Source organism: Gopherus evgoodei, chromosome 2 (assembly GCF_007399415.2).
Source record: "Gopherus evgoodei ecotype Sinaloan lineage chromosome 2, rGopEvg1_v1.p, whole genome shotgun sequence".
Lineage (NCBI taxonomy): Eukaryota > Metazoa > Chordata > Testudines > Testudinidae > Gopherus > Gopherus evgoodei.
In genome coordinates, this window is record NC_044323.1 from 224,465,766 (window position 1) to 224,485,061 (window position 19,296).

At 42.7% G+C, this 19,296-nt stretch overlaps 1 protein-coding gene across 1 annotated transcript in view; it reads right to left on the reverse strand.

Moving 5' to 3' along the window:
- PXDNL (peroxidasin like) overlaps positions 1-19,296 on the reverse strand; it is a 302,579-nt gene that overhangs the window by 71,077 nt on the left and 212,206 nt on the right. The window contains 2 exon segments of the mRNA XM_030553072.1: positions 13,722-13,723; positions 13,944-14,101. Of these exon segments, the coding sequence (XP_030408932.1) occupies positions 13,722-13,723; positions 13,944-14,101 (160 nt within the window).

Consider the following 19,296-nt stretch of genomic DNA (forward strand, 5'->3'; position numbering starts at 1 on the left):
CCTTGCATTATAACCAAGGCTAGTAAAAGCCAAGGTGTGGCTGGCTGGCTGCCACACACAGACAGACATAGCTAGAGGCTGTTTGTGAGAAGTCCAAGCTGGAGGCTACACCTGCAAAGCAATGTAAAGGGAACCCCAGCTTAAAAGGCAGGGGTGATATGTCTACTCATTAGTCTGGACTGTACCATGGGTATGTCACAGTTATATTCTGCTATAAGTTGGGTATGTACCAACTAGAAGCAACAGAGTAGGAGAAAGATCTGGGTGTATTGGTTGATGACAGGGTAACTATGAGCTGCTATTGTGAAATGGCTGTGAAAAAGGATAATGAAATCCTAGGATGCATCGAGTGAGGTATTTCTAGTAGAGACAGGGAAGTATTATTACCATTATACAAGGCACTAATGAGACCTCATGTGGAATACTGGGTGCAATTCTGGTTTCCCATGTTAAGAAAGATGAATTCAAAGTGGAACAGATGCAGAGAAGGGCTACTAGGATGATTAGAGGAATGTAAAACCTACCATATGAGAGGAGACTTAAGGAACTTGGCATGTTTAGCCTAACAAAAAGAAGGCTGAGGGGAGATATGATTGCTCTCTATAAATACATCAGAGGGATTAGCATGAGGGAGGGAGAGGAGTTATTTAAGTTAATCGCCAATGTTGGCACAACAACAAATGGATATAAACTGTCCATCAACAAGTTTAGGCTTGACATTAGATGAAAGTTTCCAACCATTAGAGGAGAGGGTTTCTGTGTAACTTTGGCGCTGTGACGTATCCTGCATCTATTCCCCATGTTTGAGTCTGATCAACTCAGTGTAGCATGGCTGTATGCCAAATAAAGATACCTGAGTGACAAAGGCTGGAGTTGAACAGAGTTCTTGGGAAACTGAGTGGAGAGAGGTCTCAGAGGGAATCCCAACAAGGACTTCAGAAACTCGGCCAGAGGTTATAGCACTATTGCAGGAGTAGGTGGATGAGGTTCTGTGTCCTGCAACTTACGGGAGATCAGACTAGATAATCATGATAGCCTGTTTTGACATTAGTGTCTATGAGTTAGCCACGTCTGCAACAGCTTCCCTTTTCCATTTATATCCCTGCCCTGGACTAACCATGTGAGAGGTAGGGAAACTGGTAATGTCTCACATGCTGGGTTGGAAAGGAATACACCTCAAACTTTCTTTGCCTCTGTTAACTCCAAATTATGATATAATGGAGTGACAACATGTAACAAATAGTTATCTAGTGGGACCAATTCTTTCAAAATACAATAATGATTACATGGATGCATCCCTACTGTATGTGAATATGAATGGTGTAGATGAATTGCACTTAAATTATAATTTAAAACAATAGCAGTAAAGAATATACTCTAAGGTAAATGAGAGGAAGAGTGCTCTGGAGCAAATTACCTGGAATAAAATGATAAAATAACAATTTGCTTATTATGTTCTGATATTAACTACCCTGTATGGGAAAAACACATAATCCTTGAACTAGAAGTTCAGATTCCATCAGCACACGCAAAGTTGTTACCCCTCTGAATCTTCTATATTAAAGATTAAAAAGTAACATGAAAAACTCAAAGAAAAGATTGGTTTTATAGTAAATATACTTGTTATTAGATCTGAGAAAAAAAATAGCTGAAACAACTTCTTACTGGAAAAAACCACAACAGGTGCTGAACATTTGGCTCCTATACAAAAGCATTGCACAAGGAGTTTCATCCACTTATAACATTTGGAGTATGAAAACAAAATGACATCAAAGGCTGTGAATATGGAAGGAAATTGTCTTTTATTTGTAAGAGCATAACAATAATAATATAAAAAAATTAAGCACAGAATGTGATCACTGATAACAGCAAATCTCAAATCTTTCGTGTTTCTTATGGCTAGTTTGTTTAATATACCACCCAACACTTTTGCTAAATCCTATCTGATGTCACAGGCTCTGTACAAGAAATACCAATGATGGGTAACATCAGTCACCCAATCTAGTGTTTTAAAAAAGATAGACAATGTATATTTGTGGAGAATGTGGGAATTATCCATATTGCTCTGTATTAATTTTATATCTGTCTATGGGCTTGGTGGTTAATGGTGTTTCTGGCTAAAGAGTATCTAAAGAGTTAAATCAGTTTGAGCTAACTTTTAACTTCAGATACAAAAGCTACTGGGTTCAAATAGCCATATTCACATGCCCATTGGACAATAATTCCTTTGACTCTTACCTCTGAAGATGTGGAATTGGGTGTGGCTAGTTCAGAGGGATGGAGGGTAGAAAGTCTTCAGCTGAAAACCAAGGTTTTTTTTATGATGGAACTTTCAAACAAAGAGGTTGGAGAAGCAGTTAAAAAGCTGAGCCTTAGAGGAGAGGAGAGCCAGAGGAGTTGCAGAGAAACTGATTGTAACACGGTCCCCAGTTGCTGAGGCACTAGGGATAAGTGAGGACCTACCTAAAACTTTCAAGGGACAGCCAAGTTTATGTAAGCCAATATGTATGAAGGCTTTTCTTATGTTTTACCCTTTTCTCTCTGATTCTTATGCTGCTATAAATAAATAAATCAAGCTTTGTTCTCTGTCACTGGAAATTCTAGAGCAGATATCAAACCTAGTTGGACCCCATGGAGGTCATATGTTTGGTAAATAGAGGGTGCTAGAATCTGGTGGTCCAGTGAAAAGTGTGGTGAATCATGGGATTCAAATCTGAAAGAAGTGCATCAAAGATGGCCACAGTGGGAGACAGGACATTGGATGAGGTGAGCCGGTATTCTGAGGTGGTACTGAGAATTCGCTCTCTCATGTGCTTGGCTAGCTTGTTTTTTCTCAGATGCTCAGCATGTATTTGATAGCCATATGTGGGGTTGGGAAGGAATTTTCATCCATGTCAGATTGGCAGTGACCTTGGGGATTTTTCACCTTCCTCTGCAGCATGAGGTGAGCGTTGCTTTCCAAGATCATCTGGATGCACTTCAGCCCTTCCTATTCTCTGCCTGTGGCATACAATAGTTTAGTCTCCTGAGGGCTGTGATACCTTGGTCTCATTTTGGTTGTTGGATTTGTAGTTGCTGGGTGGTGTTGATGGCCTGTGATGTACAGGAGACCAGACTAGATGACCTGGTGGCCCCCTCTGACCTTGAATTCTATAACTCTGGTTCAGGCCTTTTGCTGAAAAGAAGTGCTCACAGACTGATCACAGGTATGGTTCACCCCTCATCCAGAACAATATGATATAATACCATATATATAAATCATGTACACAGAGTCAGTGACAGCAGGGCTCTTAAAGAAGTCTCTTTCCAATGGGAAAAGGAGAACAGAGGAACAGAAAAGAGGACCAGCTGCCCACATCAGATAGATCCAGCCTCCAATCAATCTCAGGTGTTCCATCCCCCATGGATCCATAGAAATAACAGAATTCGGAATTCCTGTCCTTTCCTTACTTTGAAGTCCCCTAAACCCCTACCCAGTGAGAGGCCAAAGGGACAATCATGCCTTTAATTTTAACATTAATTTCACATGTTATTACATAGTAATAAGAGATAGCATGTTTTAAACAAACATAAGGAAATGCTTCTTCATACAACACAGAGTCAACCTGTGGAACTTACTGCCAGGGGATATTGTGAAGAACCAAAGTATAACTGGATTCAAAATAGAATTAGGAGAATAGGTCTATCAATGGCTAGTAGCCAAGATGGTCAGGAACCTCACTGCATATTCTGGAGGTCCTTGAGCCACTGACTGTCAGAAGCTGGGACTGGATGACAGAGGATGGCTCACTTGATAATTGCCCTGTTCTGTTCATTCTTTCTGAAGTAGTGGTGGGCAACTGCAGCAGCCATGCCTAGGGATGGTCAATGTAAACACTGTCTTGCGGTCCGCCAACAGATTACCCCGACAGGCCATGTACCTGCTCTGAAGCATCTGGCTCCAGCCACTCTCAGAAGAACCATTGGAGTGACCCTGCATGGCCATCCTTATATTCTAATAATTATTATATTGAAGGAAGAGCCAGAGAATTATAAATTTGTATTCTTGCGTTAAGCAGTAATGAGGATACAGACATGGACAGTTACACTTCAGGAGATACTGCTGTGCCATCAAAGTCCTCCAATTTAGGCCTCAACACCACCTGCTGAAGCCTTGAGGTCCTCCACATTCTCTCTGAAACTCGGGAACAAAGTCACTCAGTTAAATCCTTCACCACCACTTCTTCCATATGGTTGGTGTGGCAACTACAATTTCACCTGAACTTCATCGAATCAAATGGCTACATCAGAAACAGCAGAATTTATTGCAGTAATGCCTCCTTCATATTCATAAATGGAGTGGTAGATAATAATATGTTTGATGGTTTGTCACGGGGAACCACACTCACATGCTGGGGAGTCCTTGATTTTCCATTTGTGCATTAGATGTCTGCATCTACCATGATTGGTTTGGATTCGGAACAGAGTTGACCAAAATGACTGTGGAAGATTGAACCCAGGAACCTTCTGCATGGGATCCAGCACAAGGTGCTTATTTTTTAAGTCTTGTTTAGCCCAATCTGCTTTCCAAACCTTCTCTGATCATAGTCCAATTGCATGAGGCAAAGCAGATGTTCCCAGAAAGGCTTGCAAGACTTAAGAGATTTGGAGGGGGAGCATTGTTGAGGTCTTGGTGGGTAGGAAGACATCTGTTTTCCTGGATTTGCTGAGCTTCACAGAGCATTTCAGCAATTCGGCATATCAGTGGGGACGCGAAGTTAAAAAGAACATGTAGCTATGGCATTGGTGTCGACTTAAGGGTTCCAGTGCCACATGGCATCACTGTATTCAGCTGGGTGTCAACAAGTCCCGCATGGCTGCATCTGCTCCATATGGGTGAACAATATTCAGCTACCAAATATACAAGTAGTATTGCAGATCTTCGCAACGCTGAGGCTGATGCACACAAGGTTGTACCTGCTAGTTTCTAAATTATGTTGGATCTCATTTTTATCTTTGCAGTTACCTTCTCAAGGTGATCATGGAAGGTAGGAATGCAGTCGAGTTCCACTCCGAAGTATATTGGCATGTAATTATGTTGCACATTTTTACCACAGAAAGTTACTTTGTGTGTTTTTGGCATTCCTATTATCAAGATAAAATGCACTTCCTGTTGTTTTTCCAGGGTTTAGTTTCAGCTTCCATTTCCAGAAGTATTGTTCCATAGTTTGGAGGTCGTCAGTTAATGCTTTCTCAATGTCATGGAGGCTTGTTGTTTGGATTGTCATGGCAAAATCATCTGCATACCCACATTTTAATAATTTAGTTGGAGGCATACCACTTATGAAAATATTAAAAAGCATTGGTGTCAGTACAGAGAATTGTGGTAGCTTGTTTATGGTACACAGTGAGCTGATCTTATTACCCAGGTACACCCATAGGTGTCTGTTACTCAGCATGGACCACAGAGGGCGAAGTCTTTGGTAGCAAGGCATAATTTTTTCAAGTTTCAGCATCAGACCCTTAATCCATATAGTGTCATATGCAGACAACAGGTCAACAAATACTATGCCAGTCTTTAGTTTTTTCTGACAGCCTAAATGTGAGTTCTGAGTACCATAACTTGGTCGCAACAACTACATTTTGGCTGGAAGCCTGCCAGTTCGACAGGGATAATTGGCTCAGTAAAAGGGTGTATTCTATTAAGGATGATGCGTTCAAGAAGTTTATACATCATGCATAGCAGAGAAACTGGCCTAGAGCTTGCCACTTCATTTGTGGGCTTCCCAGGCTTTGGAATGGTAATTACCATTGCCTCATGTCATATTTCAGAGATCTGTACCATCTTTAAGGCAGAGGAAATGGCCAACCATCCTACCCCCCAATGCGCACACACTCTTGCCCAACCTGATGCAAAATTGGCTACTCATATTTCCTCCTGTGAAAAACTGACAATATCCTGAATTAACATTACTGAATTAAGTAAAACCTTATTGAATTAGGTTTAATACCTTTGAGGCCCATTGTATTACAAATGCAATTGTGTACATGTCACTGTATGTATGTAGGAAACTAAATAATGCAAATCTTTGGAAGGTACTAGGAACTTCAAAGGGCCTTCTGGAACAATATCTGTGAGGAGGCTATACTAGGAAGTAACTGGGAGTAAGGGGAATGCAAATAACCCACTTCAAATCCATCCTTTTGAAGCTATGCCCTGAAGAGGAAAACCCATTGTCTACTAATTACCTGGTTCTGAAAAACCCAGCTCAAAGAACCCATAACTGTATAAAGTGTGGACTAAACATATTTTAGGGTGCTTATTCAGAGCTGAAGCTGTAATGAATTTATCACCACAAAAGAAACCCTTTGGGTGATGTTTGGAAAGACTCCTTTGATTGACGTGATATCTGGTACACTTATTAGCATGGATGTAGGTTCTTCTATTGTTTTTAAATGTATTCTCTATATTGCTTTTATCAGAAGAGTAAAATAGGCTTGCATAGAAAGAACTGTGTGGTAACTTATAACTGTTGACAATTCTTTGTGTCCATCTCCGAAGAGAAAGCAAGCAGGAATGCTTGGGCAGTTTGCCTCTGCTGGGAACACCACAGTGAAGGCAGGAAACTGTGCAGCCTGGAAATATCCTGGACAGAAAGGAGAGAGACATGAGTTTCCACCCGCACCAGGCTACAGCCCTGGAGCTGGAAGCTTGAGAGTGGGTGACACCATACAAATATAACAATTTCAAAGAGATACAAAAAGCATAGATCTACAAGGTACTTAAAATAAAAGAACAGATGAATAGACCATGTAAACTTCTTCTCACCACCTTACTTACTAACATATTTGACCTGACCATCCAAATCTGGACTGGGTTCCAAAGTAGAATCTAAAAATGACACTCTAGCTAGCCAATATCATCATGCACATTAAGCCATTCTCTGAGGCTGCAAACAAGAGAGCCACCTAGTGCCAGTTGTAACTGTGGGTTGTTTGATATGGATATATGTCCACCAGGAACTGGACTGAAAGCACCAGGTCAATGAGAAGAACTGATAGATTCGAATGGTGTTCGGTCTCTATGAGGTGCACTTGAATCAATGTTCTAGAAATTACATGTTTATATATCCACCACTAATCTCTCTCTTTCTAACTGTGTCACAGACATTCTGAAAACTCACAAACTCTTATATGAGAGATGAATGTGGGGGTGCTCAGTGGTGAATGCTGATGTGTATCCCAAAATAGAGTTTATGGAATGGATTTCTAAGATGGTGTGTTGGCATGTCAGAGGAGAGTAGACAATAGACTAGTGAACACAGTCTGAGGGATAAACTGACACTTGGCTCAGTCTCAACAGTGCCTGGATTTCCAAAAAGGCTTATGTCTGTTTTGGCTTTTTTCTTCTGTAACTCAAATGGGGAGCCCATCTAACTTAGCTTGTAGTGAAAGGTTGCATGAGACTAAATATTTGGACAGCCTGTTTATGACTTTGAAATCACTCTCTGTAATGCTTTGTTGCATTTTCTAATAACTCTAAGAAGGCTGTTATTCTCTAAATCACTGGTTACAGGCTCCAGAAGGGAAGAAATGCAGATATCTACTGGGGCCTATTCAGTAATCATGGTTGGCACAGATGACCTGTTGTATCCAGATTCCAGTCTAAAAGATAGAATTGCACTCCAAGATGGATAAGGGCAAGATAACCAAGATCTGAATTGCATGCTCACAGAGAGACCAGGAAAGAGGGCAGTTAGCCTTGTAACTATGACTATGTGGGAAAAAAAACCCATACCATACCATACCATCTTTGCCATGTAAAAGCTGAAAAGGAATTTTGTACATAACCCTTCCTGCATTCATTCTTCATAAAGAATTCGAGGCACAACAGTGCTCAATGCCATGGAAAAAAATAAACCAAGTGGAGAAAATAGAAAGTGTGTTTTAGGTGAGCAAAGCAAATACAACAAGATGTATCATTGTTTACAGAGAGCAAGAGATTACAAGTTTGCTAAAAGGATTCCATTAGTCAAGTGCTAGCAGCATGCTATCATGTTTCTGCATTTCTTGGACTAGAACAAGCTCTTAGCATAGTGAACTGCAGCCTCATTAAACACATGCCAGCTCCCTCTTGTCTTCTGCCACCCAGATGCACTTTTATCACCTTTTACATTATTCACAAAATGCCTTGATTTGTTACAATGACTCGAAGTGTTTTTCAGCACTCCTGGTGAGTCAAAGTAATAAAATTCAGGGAAACAGTTAAAGTGAGTATTTTTCTACTCAGCTCTGTATGGGTGAAATTCACCTAAGGCTTTCCTTTCGGTAGTTTCACTGCATAGTGAAGGAAACCCACGACAGTCAGAGGACTGCACCTTCCCAGGTGAACTTCAATGATCTAAAACTTCAAAAAGAGTCCTGCAAAAAATGGAATCTCAGTCAAATTATAAAGGATGAATATAAATAAATAACACAAGTATGTAGGGACAAAATTAGAAAGGCCAAGGCACAAAATGAGATCCATCTAGCTAGGGACATAAAGGGTAACAAAAAAAAATTCTACAAATACATTAGAAGCAAGGGGAAGATCAAGGATCGGGTAGGCCCATTACTCAATGAGGGGTGTGACAAGATGGCAGATGTTCATATGGTGGGTCCCGCGCTTTTCTTCGGAGTGGGGGGACTAAGACACCACCCCTTGCCCCTGCTCTTAGGCACCGAGGGCCCCGCTAGTGGCCCAGGAAGATGGTAGAGGAGGGAAGCGGGGGAAGATCTGGGTTTGCTCCTCGCTCTGAGTCCTAGCTCCTCACAACCCCAGTGGGTTTCTTACCCTCTTTCCACCCTTAGGAGGAGTTATCCTCAGTACTTAGACACTTGGGGGTGGGGGGTAATCTCCCTGCTCTGCTGGGGCACGGTCTTCCTTACTTTGGTTTTCTGGTCTTTCAAATCTCACAACACACCTCCAAGCTCCAGTCCGCTCTCCTTCCTCCTCCTCCTCCCCTGACTGTCTGAAGCAGGGGGTTTTATTAGGTTCCTGACATGGCCTTAATTGACTACAGGTGCTCCAATTAACATGTAGCAATCCTCCCTAGTCTACAGGAAACCACTCCCTAATTAGCCTAAGGTTTACATATTTCCCATCTATCCCTACTCCCTGGGCCTGCTGTATCACAGGGAGAAGACAATAACAGAGAATGTGGAAATGGCAGAGGTGCTTAATGACTTCTTTGTTTCGATTTTCACCAAGAAGGTTGGTGGTGATTGGACATCTAACATAGTGAATGCCAGTGAAAATGAGGTAGGATCAGAGTCTAAAATAGGAAAAGAACAAGTCAAAAATGACTTAAACAAGTTAGATGTCTTCAAATTTCCAGGACCTGATTAAATGCATCCTAGAATACTCAAGGAGCTGACTGAGCAGATATCGGAGCCATTAGCAATTATCTTTGAAAAGTCATGGAGGACAGGAGACATTCCAGAAGACTGGAAAAGAGCAAATATAGTGCCCATCTATAAAAAGGAAAATAAGGACAACCCGAGGAATTACAGACCAGTTAGCTTAACTTCCATACCCGGAAAAATAATGGAGCAAATAATTAAGAAATCAATTTGCAAACACCTAGAAGATAATGAGGTGATAAGTAACAGTCAGCACGGATTTGTCAAGAACAAATCTTGTCAAACCAATCTCATAGCTTTCTTTGACAGAGTAACAAGCCTTGTGGATGAGGGGAAGTGGTAGATGTGGTATATCTTGACTTTAGTAAAGCTTTTTATACTGTCTCACATGACCTTCTCATAAACAAACTAGGGAAATACAACTTAGATGGAGCTACTATAAGGTGGGTGCATAACTGGTTAGAAATTGTTCCCAGAGAGTAGTTATCAGTGGTTCACAGTCATGTTGGAAGGGCATAATAAGTTGGGTCCTGCAGGGATCAGTTCTGGGTCCGGTTCAGTTCAATATCTTCATCAGTGATTTAGATAATGGCATAGAGAAGGGATCTCAAACTCAGATGACATGAGGGCCACATGAGGCTAGTACATTGGCCCGAGGGCCGTATCAGTGACACCCCTCCACCCCTTCCATGACGCCTCGCCCCTGCCCTGCCTCTTCCCATCCTTCCCCCCCACCCCAATCCACGCCCTTCCTCAAAGTCCCCACCCCAACTCTGCTCCCTCCCTGCCCCTAGGAGTGGGGACATGGCGCGCTGGGTTGGAGGGGGGCAGCGCAGGAGGGGAGCTTGGCAGTTGCAGGAAATAACTCAATGGGCCATGTGTTTGAGACCCCTGGCATAGAGAGTATACTTATAAAGTTTGCAGATGATACCAAGCTGGGAGGGGTTGCAAGAGCTTTGGAGGATAGGATTAAAATGCAAAATGATCTGGACAAACTGGAGAAATGGTCTGAAGTAAATAGCATGAAATTCAATAAAGACAAATGAACAGTACTCCACTTAAGAAGGAACAACCAGTTGCACATATACAAAATGGGAAATAGCTGCCAAGAAAGCAATACTATGGAAAGGGATCTGGGGGTCATAATGACTCATATTCAGCTACTGAATCAACAGCATAACACCGTTGCAAAGAAAGCAAATATCATTCTGGAATGTATTAGAGGAGTATTGTAAGCAAGACACAAGTAGTAATTACTCCGCTCTACTCTGCGCTTATTAGGCCTCAACTGGAGTATTATGTCCAGTTCTGGGCACCACAGTTCAGAAAAGGTGTGGACAAACTGGAGAAAGTCCAGGGAAGAGCAACACAAATGATTAAAAGTCTAAAAAACATGACCTATGAGGGAAGACTGAAAAAAATGGGCTTGTTTAGCCTGGAGAAGAGAAGACTGAGAGGGGACATAACAGTTTTCAAGTACATAAAAGGTTGTTACAAGTAGGAGGGATACAAATTGTGTGTTTTTTTAACCTCTGAGGATAGAACAAGAAGCAATGGGCTTAAATTGCAGCAAGGGAGGTTTAAGTTGGACATTAGGAAAAAGTTCCAAACTGTCAGAGTGGTTAAGCACTGGAATAAATTGCCCAGGGAGGTTGCGGAATCTCCCTCATTGGGGATTTTTAAGAGCAGGTTTGACAGACACCTGTTACAGATGGTCTAGATAATACTTAGTCCTGCCGTGAGCTCTTAACCAGCTCCAAACATACCACAATGGGCTAAGGGGATGACCATACAGTCAGAAAATATCTGGATCCAGTTGCCAAAAACTTCTAAAGCCCAGCTGGTACAGTAGGGTCACAACGAATATTGCCGCCAAAGGATTAGAGCAACAGCCAAGGAGGAGCTGTATTGCTACATGTGGTTTGTGGAGTAAAGTCCATCTCTCCCTGACCCTCAGTTACTAAGCAAAGCCCAATCATGAGGGATTTGCATGGGAAAAAATATTTGAGTGAGTGCATCTGTCGTCATTATACTCTAAAGAGCCATTTGTAAAATTAAATTCAAAATAAAATCTGTATACTTTAACAGAGTTTGAATTCTTACTCTTTGACTGTATTGATCATCCTTTAGGTTACTCTGCAAATCTCATTTCCATTTTTTCCTAAGTGTGGGTTTTATCCCTTTCAGTGAAGATAATTTAAGACTGTCTCTAAAGCTGAAAAGTGTGAAGGATTTGCCCTTCTAAATTAAAGTAATGCTTCTAGGCGACAGCTGTTATCTTCAAATTTCAGCCCTAAATTTTTAACCTAGCTCCTGGTTGGTATCTCTTTCAAATACTGCGAGACTAGTAGAGGAACTTGTTTTCTATAACTTTCTGAGGACATGGGCAAAAAACTGGGGATATTGACCTCAAACTTCCTAAATTCTGGTCATTATAGTGGAAACCAGCTCTTGGAGATTTGTGTTACTGTGAATATTTACGTATTTAGAAATTAACATTATGCATATCATCAGGTTTCAAGATGCATATAAAATGTTGGAAATAAAATGTAGATAAATATGTCTAAAGTGTACTAAGAGGAATCTGACTTATACATTTTTAGGATTTAGGCTCATGCTTAGGATTTAGGCTCAGCAAGGGCTCTTTGACCATAGGGTTTTCCTTCAGGTATGGATTGTGCAGAAAATAAAGACAGTTATATTATTGGTACTGCATGCAAGCAATAAAAACATAGTAATATCTCCATGAACAATTTTGGGTACATTACAATAGCTTTTAACAAGCAGTGAGTGGGTTTTGGACACCACCAGTTTTGGACATATCTGAGTTTACAAGCTAGAAGACAGAATCTGGTGTCTATAAAATTCATTCTCTTCCTCTTTTTGAAGGGACACAACATTTTTGGTTATTCTGTGCTATTGTGCCATAATTAATGCTAAGATTTAGTCAGGAGTATTTTTAGTGACATCATGAAAAGTAATTACTTTTACTATACGCACCCCTGACTAAATCTTAGCTGCCCTGGCCCTGCTGCACTGGGGGGCCTCGGGTCCAGCCCCACTAGTCACTGCTCTGTGGGGTTTCAGGGCCAGCTACCTGGACCTGCCGAGTAGTGGCTGGTGTGGCCACCCTGGGGCCGCTGCTCCGGGCGAGGTTTGCCAGGTGTCTGGTTTTCGATCAGAACGCCTGGTCGAAAATGGACGCTGGAGGCTCCGGTCAGCACCGCCAACTGGGCCATTAAAAGTCCGGTCGGTGGTGTTGCAGGGCTAAGGCAGATTAGTCCCTACATGACCTGGCACCACGCTGTGCCCCAAAAGCGGCTAGCAGGTCCAGCTCTTGGAGGATGAAGGAACCACAGGGTTCCTGCCCTGAGCGCTGGCTCCGCACTCCCATTGGCTGGGAACCATGGCCAATGGGAGCTGGGGGGTGGTGCCTGTGGACGAGATCAGTGCGTGAAGCCTCCTGGCCTTCCCGCCTAGGAGATAGACCTGCTTCTGGCTGCTTCCAGGGTGCCAATTGTTCGGGAAGTCCTGGTGTAAGCCACACGGGTCGCTGCAGTTGTGGAATTTCATGGAAGTTATGGAAAGTCACAGAATCTGTGACTTCTGCGACCTCTGTGACAAACTTGCAGCCATAGTCATAATTTATACTGCTTGCTGATTTTTGATATTGCAATAGCAACTGACATGCTAAAATGGAAGAACGCTGTGATATAATAGAAGATTTTGTACTTTTTTTGAAATAGTAACCCTAAAGGTCACACTCCTTCATTGACAAGACAAGATGAATTTGATAATATTAAAAAAAGAAATGTGAATTAATAATATAGTCAGTAGAAAAAGATGGAATTCTGAAGAAAAACAAAGAGCAACTCACATTAGAACATCATGACAATATCAAAAAGGATTAAAAAAATTAATTGCAGGCAAAGAAATATAGACAAGTGAATACAAAGAAAATTGCTTCAACCACTGTAAGCACATTAATACAGAAGTTGGGTAGGAATGTTTCCTTATCCTTATAATTTCTCATTTGAAAGATGGTTCTTCTGTTACTGCAATTCCCCATTGTATTATGGGGGATTGATAAGAAACTCATTAAATGTCATCTTTGCCTTAAGTCATTTCTGAACCAAAGCCCCATGATATAAGGGGAACTGTGCCTGTGGAGGGGGCATCTTCCACAAGAGTAAAAGAAAGGTCCTGATTACTTGTGGTAACTAAAGCACTTTTCAAAAATGTAGAAGTGTTAAGTCCAGCGTTACAGTCAATTTCCAGCTCTGGTAATTGGTTATATCCAAAATCACCCAATAGTTTCAACTAGCTAAATGGTTTTTCACTTCTTGTCCTAAGTTGTGCAGTGGTACTAGAATAGAATGGCTATTTCCCAACCCTAGGTGTAGCATAAACCCTGCGTGCATTACACTATGTATAATGCTTTGTATAATGCCTTATGGATGGAAAGCACTATAAATGTCAGATGACATTGCAGGTCAAATTTCACCAGTGAGATACAGCAACACATTGCAAAGTGAAAAGTTTTAGCTTTTACTGGTACTCACCTATTCCATCAAAATCAACATTCAGACCCTGTTTAATATGCTCCTGTATCAGCTGAAATGTTTGCTCAAAAATCTCTCCTGCTCTTGCAGTCTCTATAGTGAAAGGATCTTGTGGACAGTGGAATTGAGCCAACAGATCATTTGGAGTCCAGGGACGCCTGCAGAAATGAAAAGGACCTATTGAAACCAATATATTAAAACTAATTTCTGTGTAGAAATATGACCAGAGTTTCTCTGTAGATATTCAACATCTGAAAATAATTGCAAAGAAGATAGCCTGCTTCAAGAGAGTAGTCTTAAAGTGATGGTGTGTAGAAACCTACATGCAATAAAATACTTAATTTTCTCCCCTTATTTGGGTGTTTTGTATATGTTATAGAGCAAAGCCAAAGAAATCAAAGAGTGTTAACACTACTCTACAATGGGATATCACAGAAAATACTATTGCTCATCTGACCCTCATACTCTCCAAAAGCCAACTTATAAAGAGATATTTATGGTATTTTAAAGGAAAGAACATGCTACCTTCTCCTCATCATCCTTTCTGGACTAGTTGTCTGATTTCCTTTTTGTTAAAGGAAAAACACATTCAGAAAGAAAACGGTGTCAATTACATACCCCTCCAAATAAAGGGATAGCCTACTATTCACCCATGAATGGCTGAAAGCTACCATAAAATTCAAAGATTAGACTGAATTTACCTGAACTTTATGACTGACAAGAAAAAAGGAGCTCCAGTGTCCTGCTACACTGCAACATTATTGCCTTTACCTTCCACACTTAAATGCCAAAGAAATATAATACAGTTACTGTCCATTCATGGGGGGCATTATAAGATAGTGATTTCACCAAGAAAACAAAAGCCTAAGGCTCACAGAGGAATGAAAACTTCTCAGGGTTAGCACTGTCATACCCTTTTTCTGTATTGCATTGCAGCAATAATAGCCTCTAATAACTTAATTGCTTTTTCTACAACTTTATTCCCCTCTGCATTGCACAATAGAGGAAGCACAGGGACCAGACACTTTGTTCCTGTCCTGTAGAGAAGGAGGAAAGGCTAAGCTAACTTTTTATGGATGTTCTGTTTGGTTCTTTCCTACTGTTCCCAAAGCTTTGGCTACAGAGTTCCTGGATAGGTTAACCCTTAGCAAGAAGGCACTCAGAGAGCTGTAAGCCACAGAAAGTAATCAGATGGCAGTTGAATAGTGATAGAGAGCCCAGGTGATAGATAGAGATGGGTCTAAAAGATGAAATACTAAAAAATATGTTTTCTGACTTTGCTCAGTGTTGAGAAGCATGACCTTCCCTTCAAAAGCTTAACTGATAATGACTGCTACTATGCGTATGTCTATACTAGGAAATTAGGTCGAATTTGTAGAATTCGATTTTTAGGAAGTGACTTTATACAGTCGATTGTGTGTGTCCCCACTAAGTGCATTAAGTCGGTGGAGTGCATTCACAGTATCGTGGCTAGCATCAACTTTCGGAGCATTGCACTTTGGGCAGCTATCCCACAGTTCCCACAGTCTCTGCTGCCCATTGGAATTCTGGGTTGAGCTCCCAATGCCTGATGGGGCAAAAACATTGTTGTGGGAGGTTTTGGGTACAGGTCAGTTGCCTCTCCCTCCTTGACAGGAATGGCAGATAATCATTTCATGCCTTTTTTCTGTGCAGATGTCATACTGCTTTCAGCAGATGGTGCAGTAGGACTGCTAACCGTCGTCATACAACCACTGCTTCCGCTGGAACTCTGCTCTCCTGATGCCATGAATCCACCTCGCAGGTCCTCTCGTCATTCTGTATAAATATCTATTCTCGTGGCATCTGTTGTCATCCACCACTTCCGCTGCAACTCTGCTCTCCTGCTCATGCCATACCACAGCAAGCACGGAGCTTGTTCAGCTTACCGCTGCTGTTGTGAGCTTTGTAAGCACCTCACACATTATCCTGCAGTATGTGCAGAACCAGAACCTACAAAAGCAGGTGAGGAGGCGATGACAGCACAAACACAACAGTGATGAGGACATTGACAGACTTCTTTCAAAGCACGGACCCTGTCAATTTGGACATCATGGTGGAAATGGGGCAGGTTCATGCCAAGGAACCCTGATTCTGGGCCTGGAAATAAATCAGACTGCTGGGACTGCATAGTGTTGCAGGTCTGGGATAATTCCAGTGGCTGTGAAACTTTCGCATGCATAAGGGCACTTGCATGGAACTTTGTGACTTGCTCTCCTCTGCCCTGAAGCACAAGAATACCAAGATGACAGCAGCCCTCACAGTTCACAAGTGAGTGGTGATTGCCCTCTCGAAGCTTGCAACGCTAAACAGCTACCAGTCAGTCAGGAATCAATTTGGAGTGGGTAAATCTACCGTGGGGGCTGCTGTGATCCAAGTAGCCAGCACAATCACTGAGCTGCTCCTATCAAGGGTAATGACTCTGGGAAATGTGTAGGTGATAGTGGATGGCTTTGATGCAATGGGATTCCCTAACTGTGGTGGGGCAATAGACGGAATGCATATCCCTATCTTGGGACCAGACCACCTTGGCAGCTAGTACATAATCTGCAAAGGGTACTTTTCAATGGTGCTGCAAGCACTGGTGGATCACGAGGGACGTTTCACCGACATCAATATGGGATGGCTGGGAAAGGTACATGATGCTCGCATCTTCAGGAACTCTGGTCTGTTTGAAAGCTGCAGGAAGTGACTTACTTCCCAGACCAGAAAATAACTGCTGGGAACATTGAAATGCTTATAGTTATCCTTGGGGACCCAGCCTACCCCTTAATGCCATGCCTCATGAAGCAATACACGGGCACCTTGGACAGTAGTAAGGAACTGTTCAACTATAGGCTGAGCAAGTGCAGAATGGTGGTAGAATGTGCATTTGGATGTTTAAAGGGATGCTGGCACATGTTATTGACTCGCTCAGACCTCAGCCAAATCAATATACCCATTGTTATTGCTGCTTGCTGTGTGCTCCACAATCTCTGTGAGAGTAAGGGGGATATGTTTATGGTGGGGTGGGAGGTTGAGGCAAATCACCTGGCCACCGATTATGTGCAGCCAGACACCAGGACAATTAGAAGAGCACAGCAGGGCACGCTGCACATCAGAGAAGCTTTGAAAACCAGTTTCATGACTAGCCAGACTATGGTGTGACAGTTCTGTTTGTTTCTCCTTGATGAAAACCCACCCCCCTTGCTTCACTCTACTTCCCTGTAAGCCAACCACCCTCCTGCCTTTGATCACCACTTGTATAGGCATAAAGTCATTAGTGTTTCAAAATAATGCATTCTTTATTAATTCATCACATAAATAGGGGGATAACTGCCAGGATAGCCCAGGAGGGGTGGGAGAGGAGGGAAGCACTGGGTGCAGTGGTGGATATGGGGAGGAGGGAAGGTCAAGGCCACACTGCACTTCAAAACTTACTGAATGCCAGCCTTCTGTTGCTTGGGCAGTCCTCTTGGGTGGAGTGGTTGGGTGCCTGGAGCTCCCCCCACCCCGCATTCTTGGGTGTCTGAGTGAGGAGGCTATCAAACTTGGGGAGAAGGGCGGGCAGTTACATGGGGCAGCAGCAGTGGATCATATCAGTTTGATTCCCCAGTAGCCTCAGCATTGCATCCTGCCTCCTCTCATTGCACTGCCGCCACCTCTCATCTTGCTCGTCCCTCCTGTCTTCGTGTTCATTTTTTGCATTCCTGGACTCTGACATTGTTTGCCTCTATGCATTCTGCTGAGCTCTTTCAGTGTGAGAGGACTGCATGAGCTCAGAGAACATTTCATCGCAAGTGCGTTTTTTCCAACTTCTTATCTGCGCTAGCCTCTGGGATGGAGATGGTAGTGGGAGCGTTGAAACATTTGCAGCTGTGGGAGGAACAAAAGGGACAGTAGTATTTAAAAAGACACATTTTAGAAAACAATGGGTAGAATTTCACAGTGAACCAAGATGTTAACATTACATAGCACATGTGCTTTTGGTACAAGGTCACATTTTGCCTCTTATATTGAGGGCCTGCCAGTTTCGTGTGAGAGATCACACACACAAGGTTAGGCAAGAGAATTTGGCTTGCAGGCAGCCATGGTAAGCCAGTGTCTTTCACCTTCTTCAACCTTCATAACGTGTGGGAATGGTTTCAAACAGCAGCACCCTCCTTTCCCATACCAAGCATCAGTTGGGTTGGCCATTTAAAAGGAGGGGATGTACTGGCTGGGAATGCATCCCAAGACTTCAGGGCAAATTAATCATTAAATATGCTTGATTTTAAACCATGCATTATATTTACAAAGGTACACTCACCAGAGGTGCCTTCTCTGGCTTCATGGTCCGTGAGCCCGCCTTGGGAGAGCTGGGAGGGTATTGGCTCCAGGGTGACACACAGTTCCTGGCCATTGGGGAGAATGGTTTCTCCACTTGCGTGCCGTGCCCTATCCTCCTCCTCCACCTCCTCATCTTCCTCGTCCCCCAAATCCTCATCCCTTTTGCATGAGTCTCTCCCCTTGCAGGTGTCCATGTACAGGGGTGAGATAGTGGTAGAAGCCCACCCTAAAATTGCACGCAGCTCATCATAGAAGCAGCATGTCTGGGGCTCTGACCTGGAGCAGCTGTTTGCCTCTGGGTTTTTTTGGTACGCTTGACTGAGCTCTTTAATTTTCATGCAGCACTGCTGCGGGTCCCTGTTGTAGCCTCTGTCCATCATGCCCTTGGAGATTTTTTTCAAATATTTTGGCATTTTGTCTTTTGGACAGAGTTCTGATAGCACAGATTCATCTCCCCAAACAGTGATCAGATCCAGTACCTCCCGTTCGGTCCATGCTGGAGCTCTTTTGCGATTCTGGGACTGCATGGTCACCTGTGCTAATGAGCTTACCACACTGGCTAAACAGGAAATGAAATTCTCAAGTTCCCAGGGCTTTTCCTGTGTACCTGGCTACTGTGAAAGCTAGCGGCTGGCCCCCCCAATAGCTTACGAGCGGCCACGCGGCGGGGAGCAGTGCATAGTGCTCACGGACACCGTAGCCTGAACTTTTAAACTGTCTTTTCCTTTCTGCCTCAAAGCAGAGAAATCTTGCCTCAAACCAGTTTTTACTAAACTGATAACAGAGTGCGGGGCTTGATAACCTACCAATCAAATGTTAACACGCAAGGGTCTTTGTCTGAATGTGTATAAAAGGTTTGTGAAATTTGTGTAAGACAGAGTCTTTTGTACCAAGGTACAGGCTCTCCTTTTTCTGCAGAATAAAGCATTTTTCCTTATCCCTGTCAAGCTGTTAATTGGCTCTAGGCTAGGCAGACCTGATATTTCGGTAACACTACTGCATCTGAGTTCAAAGTGCTGTCCAGAGC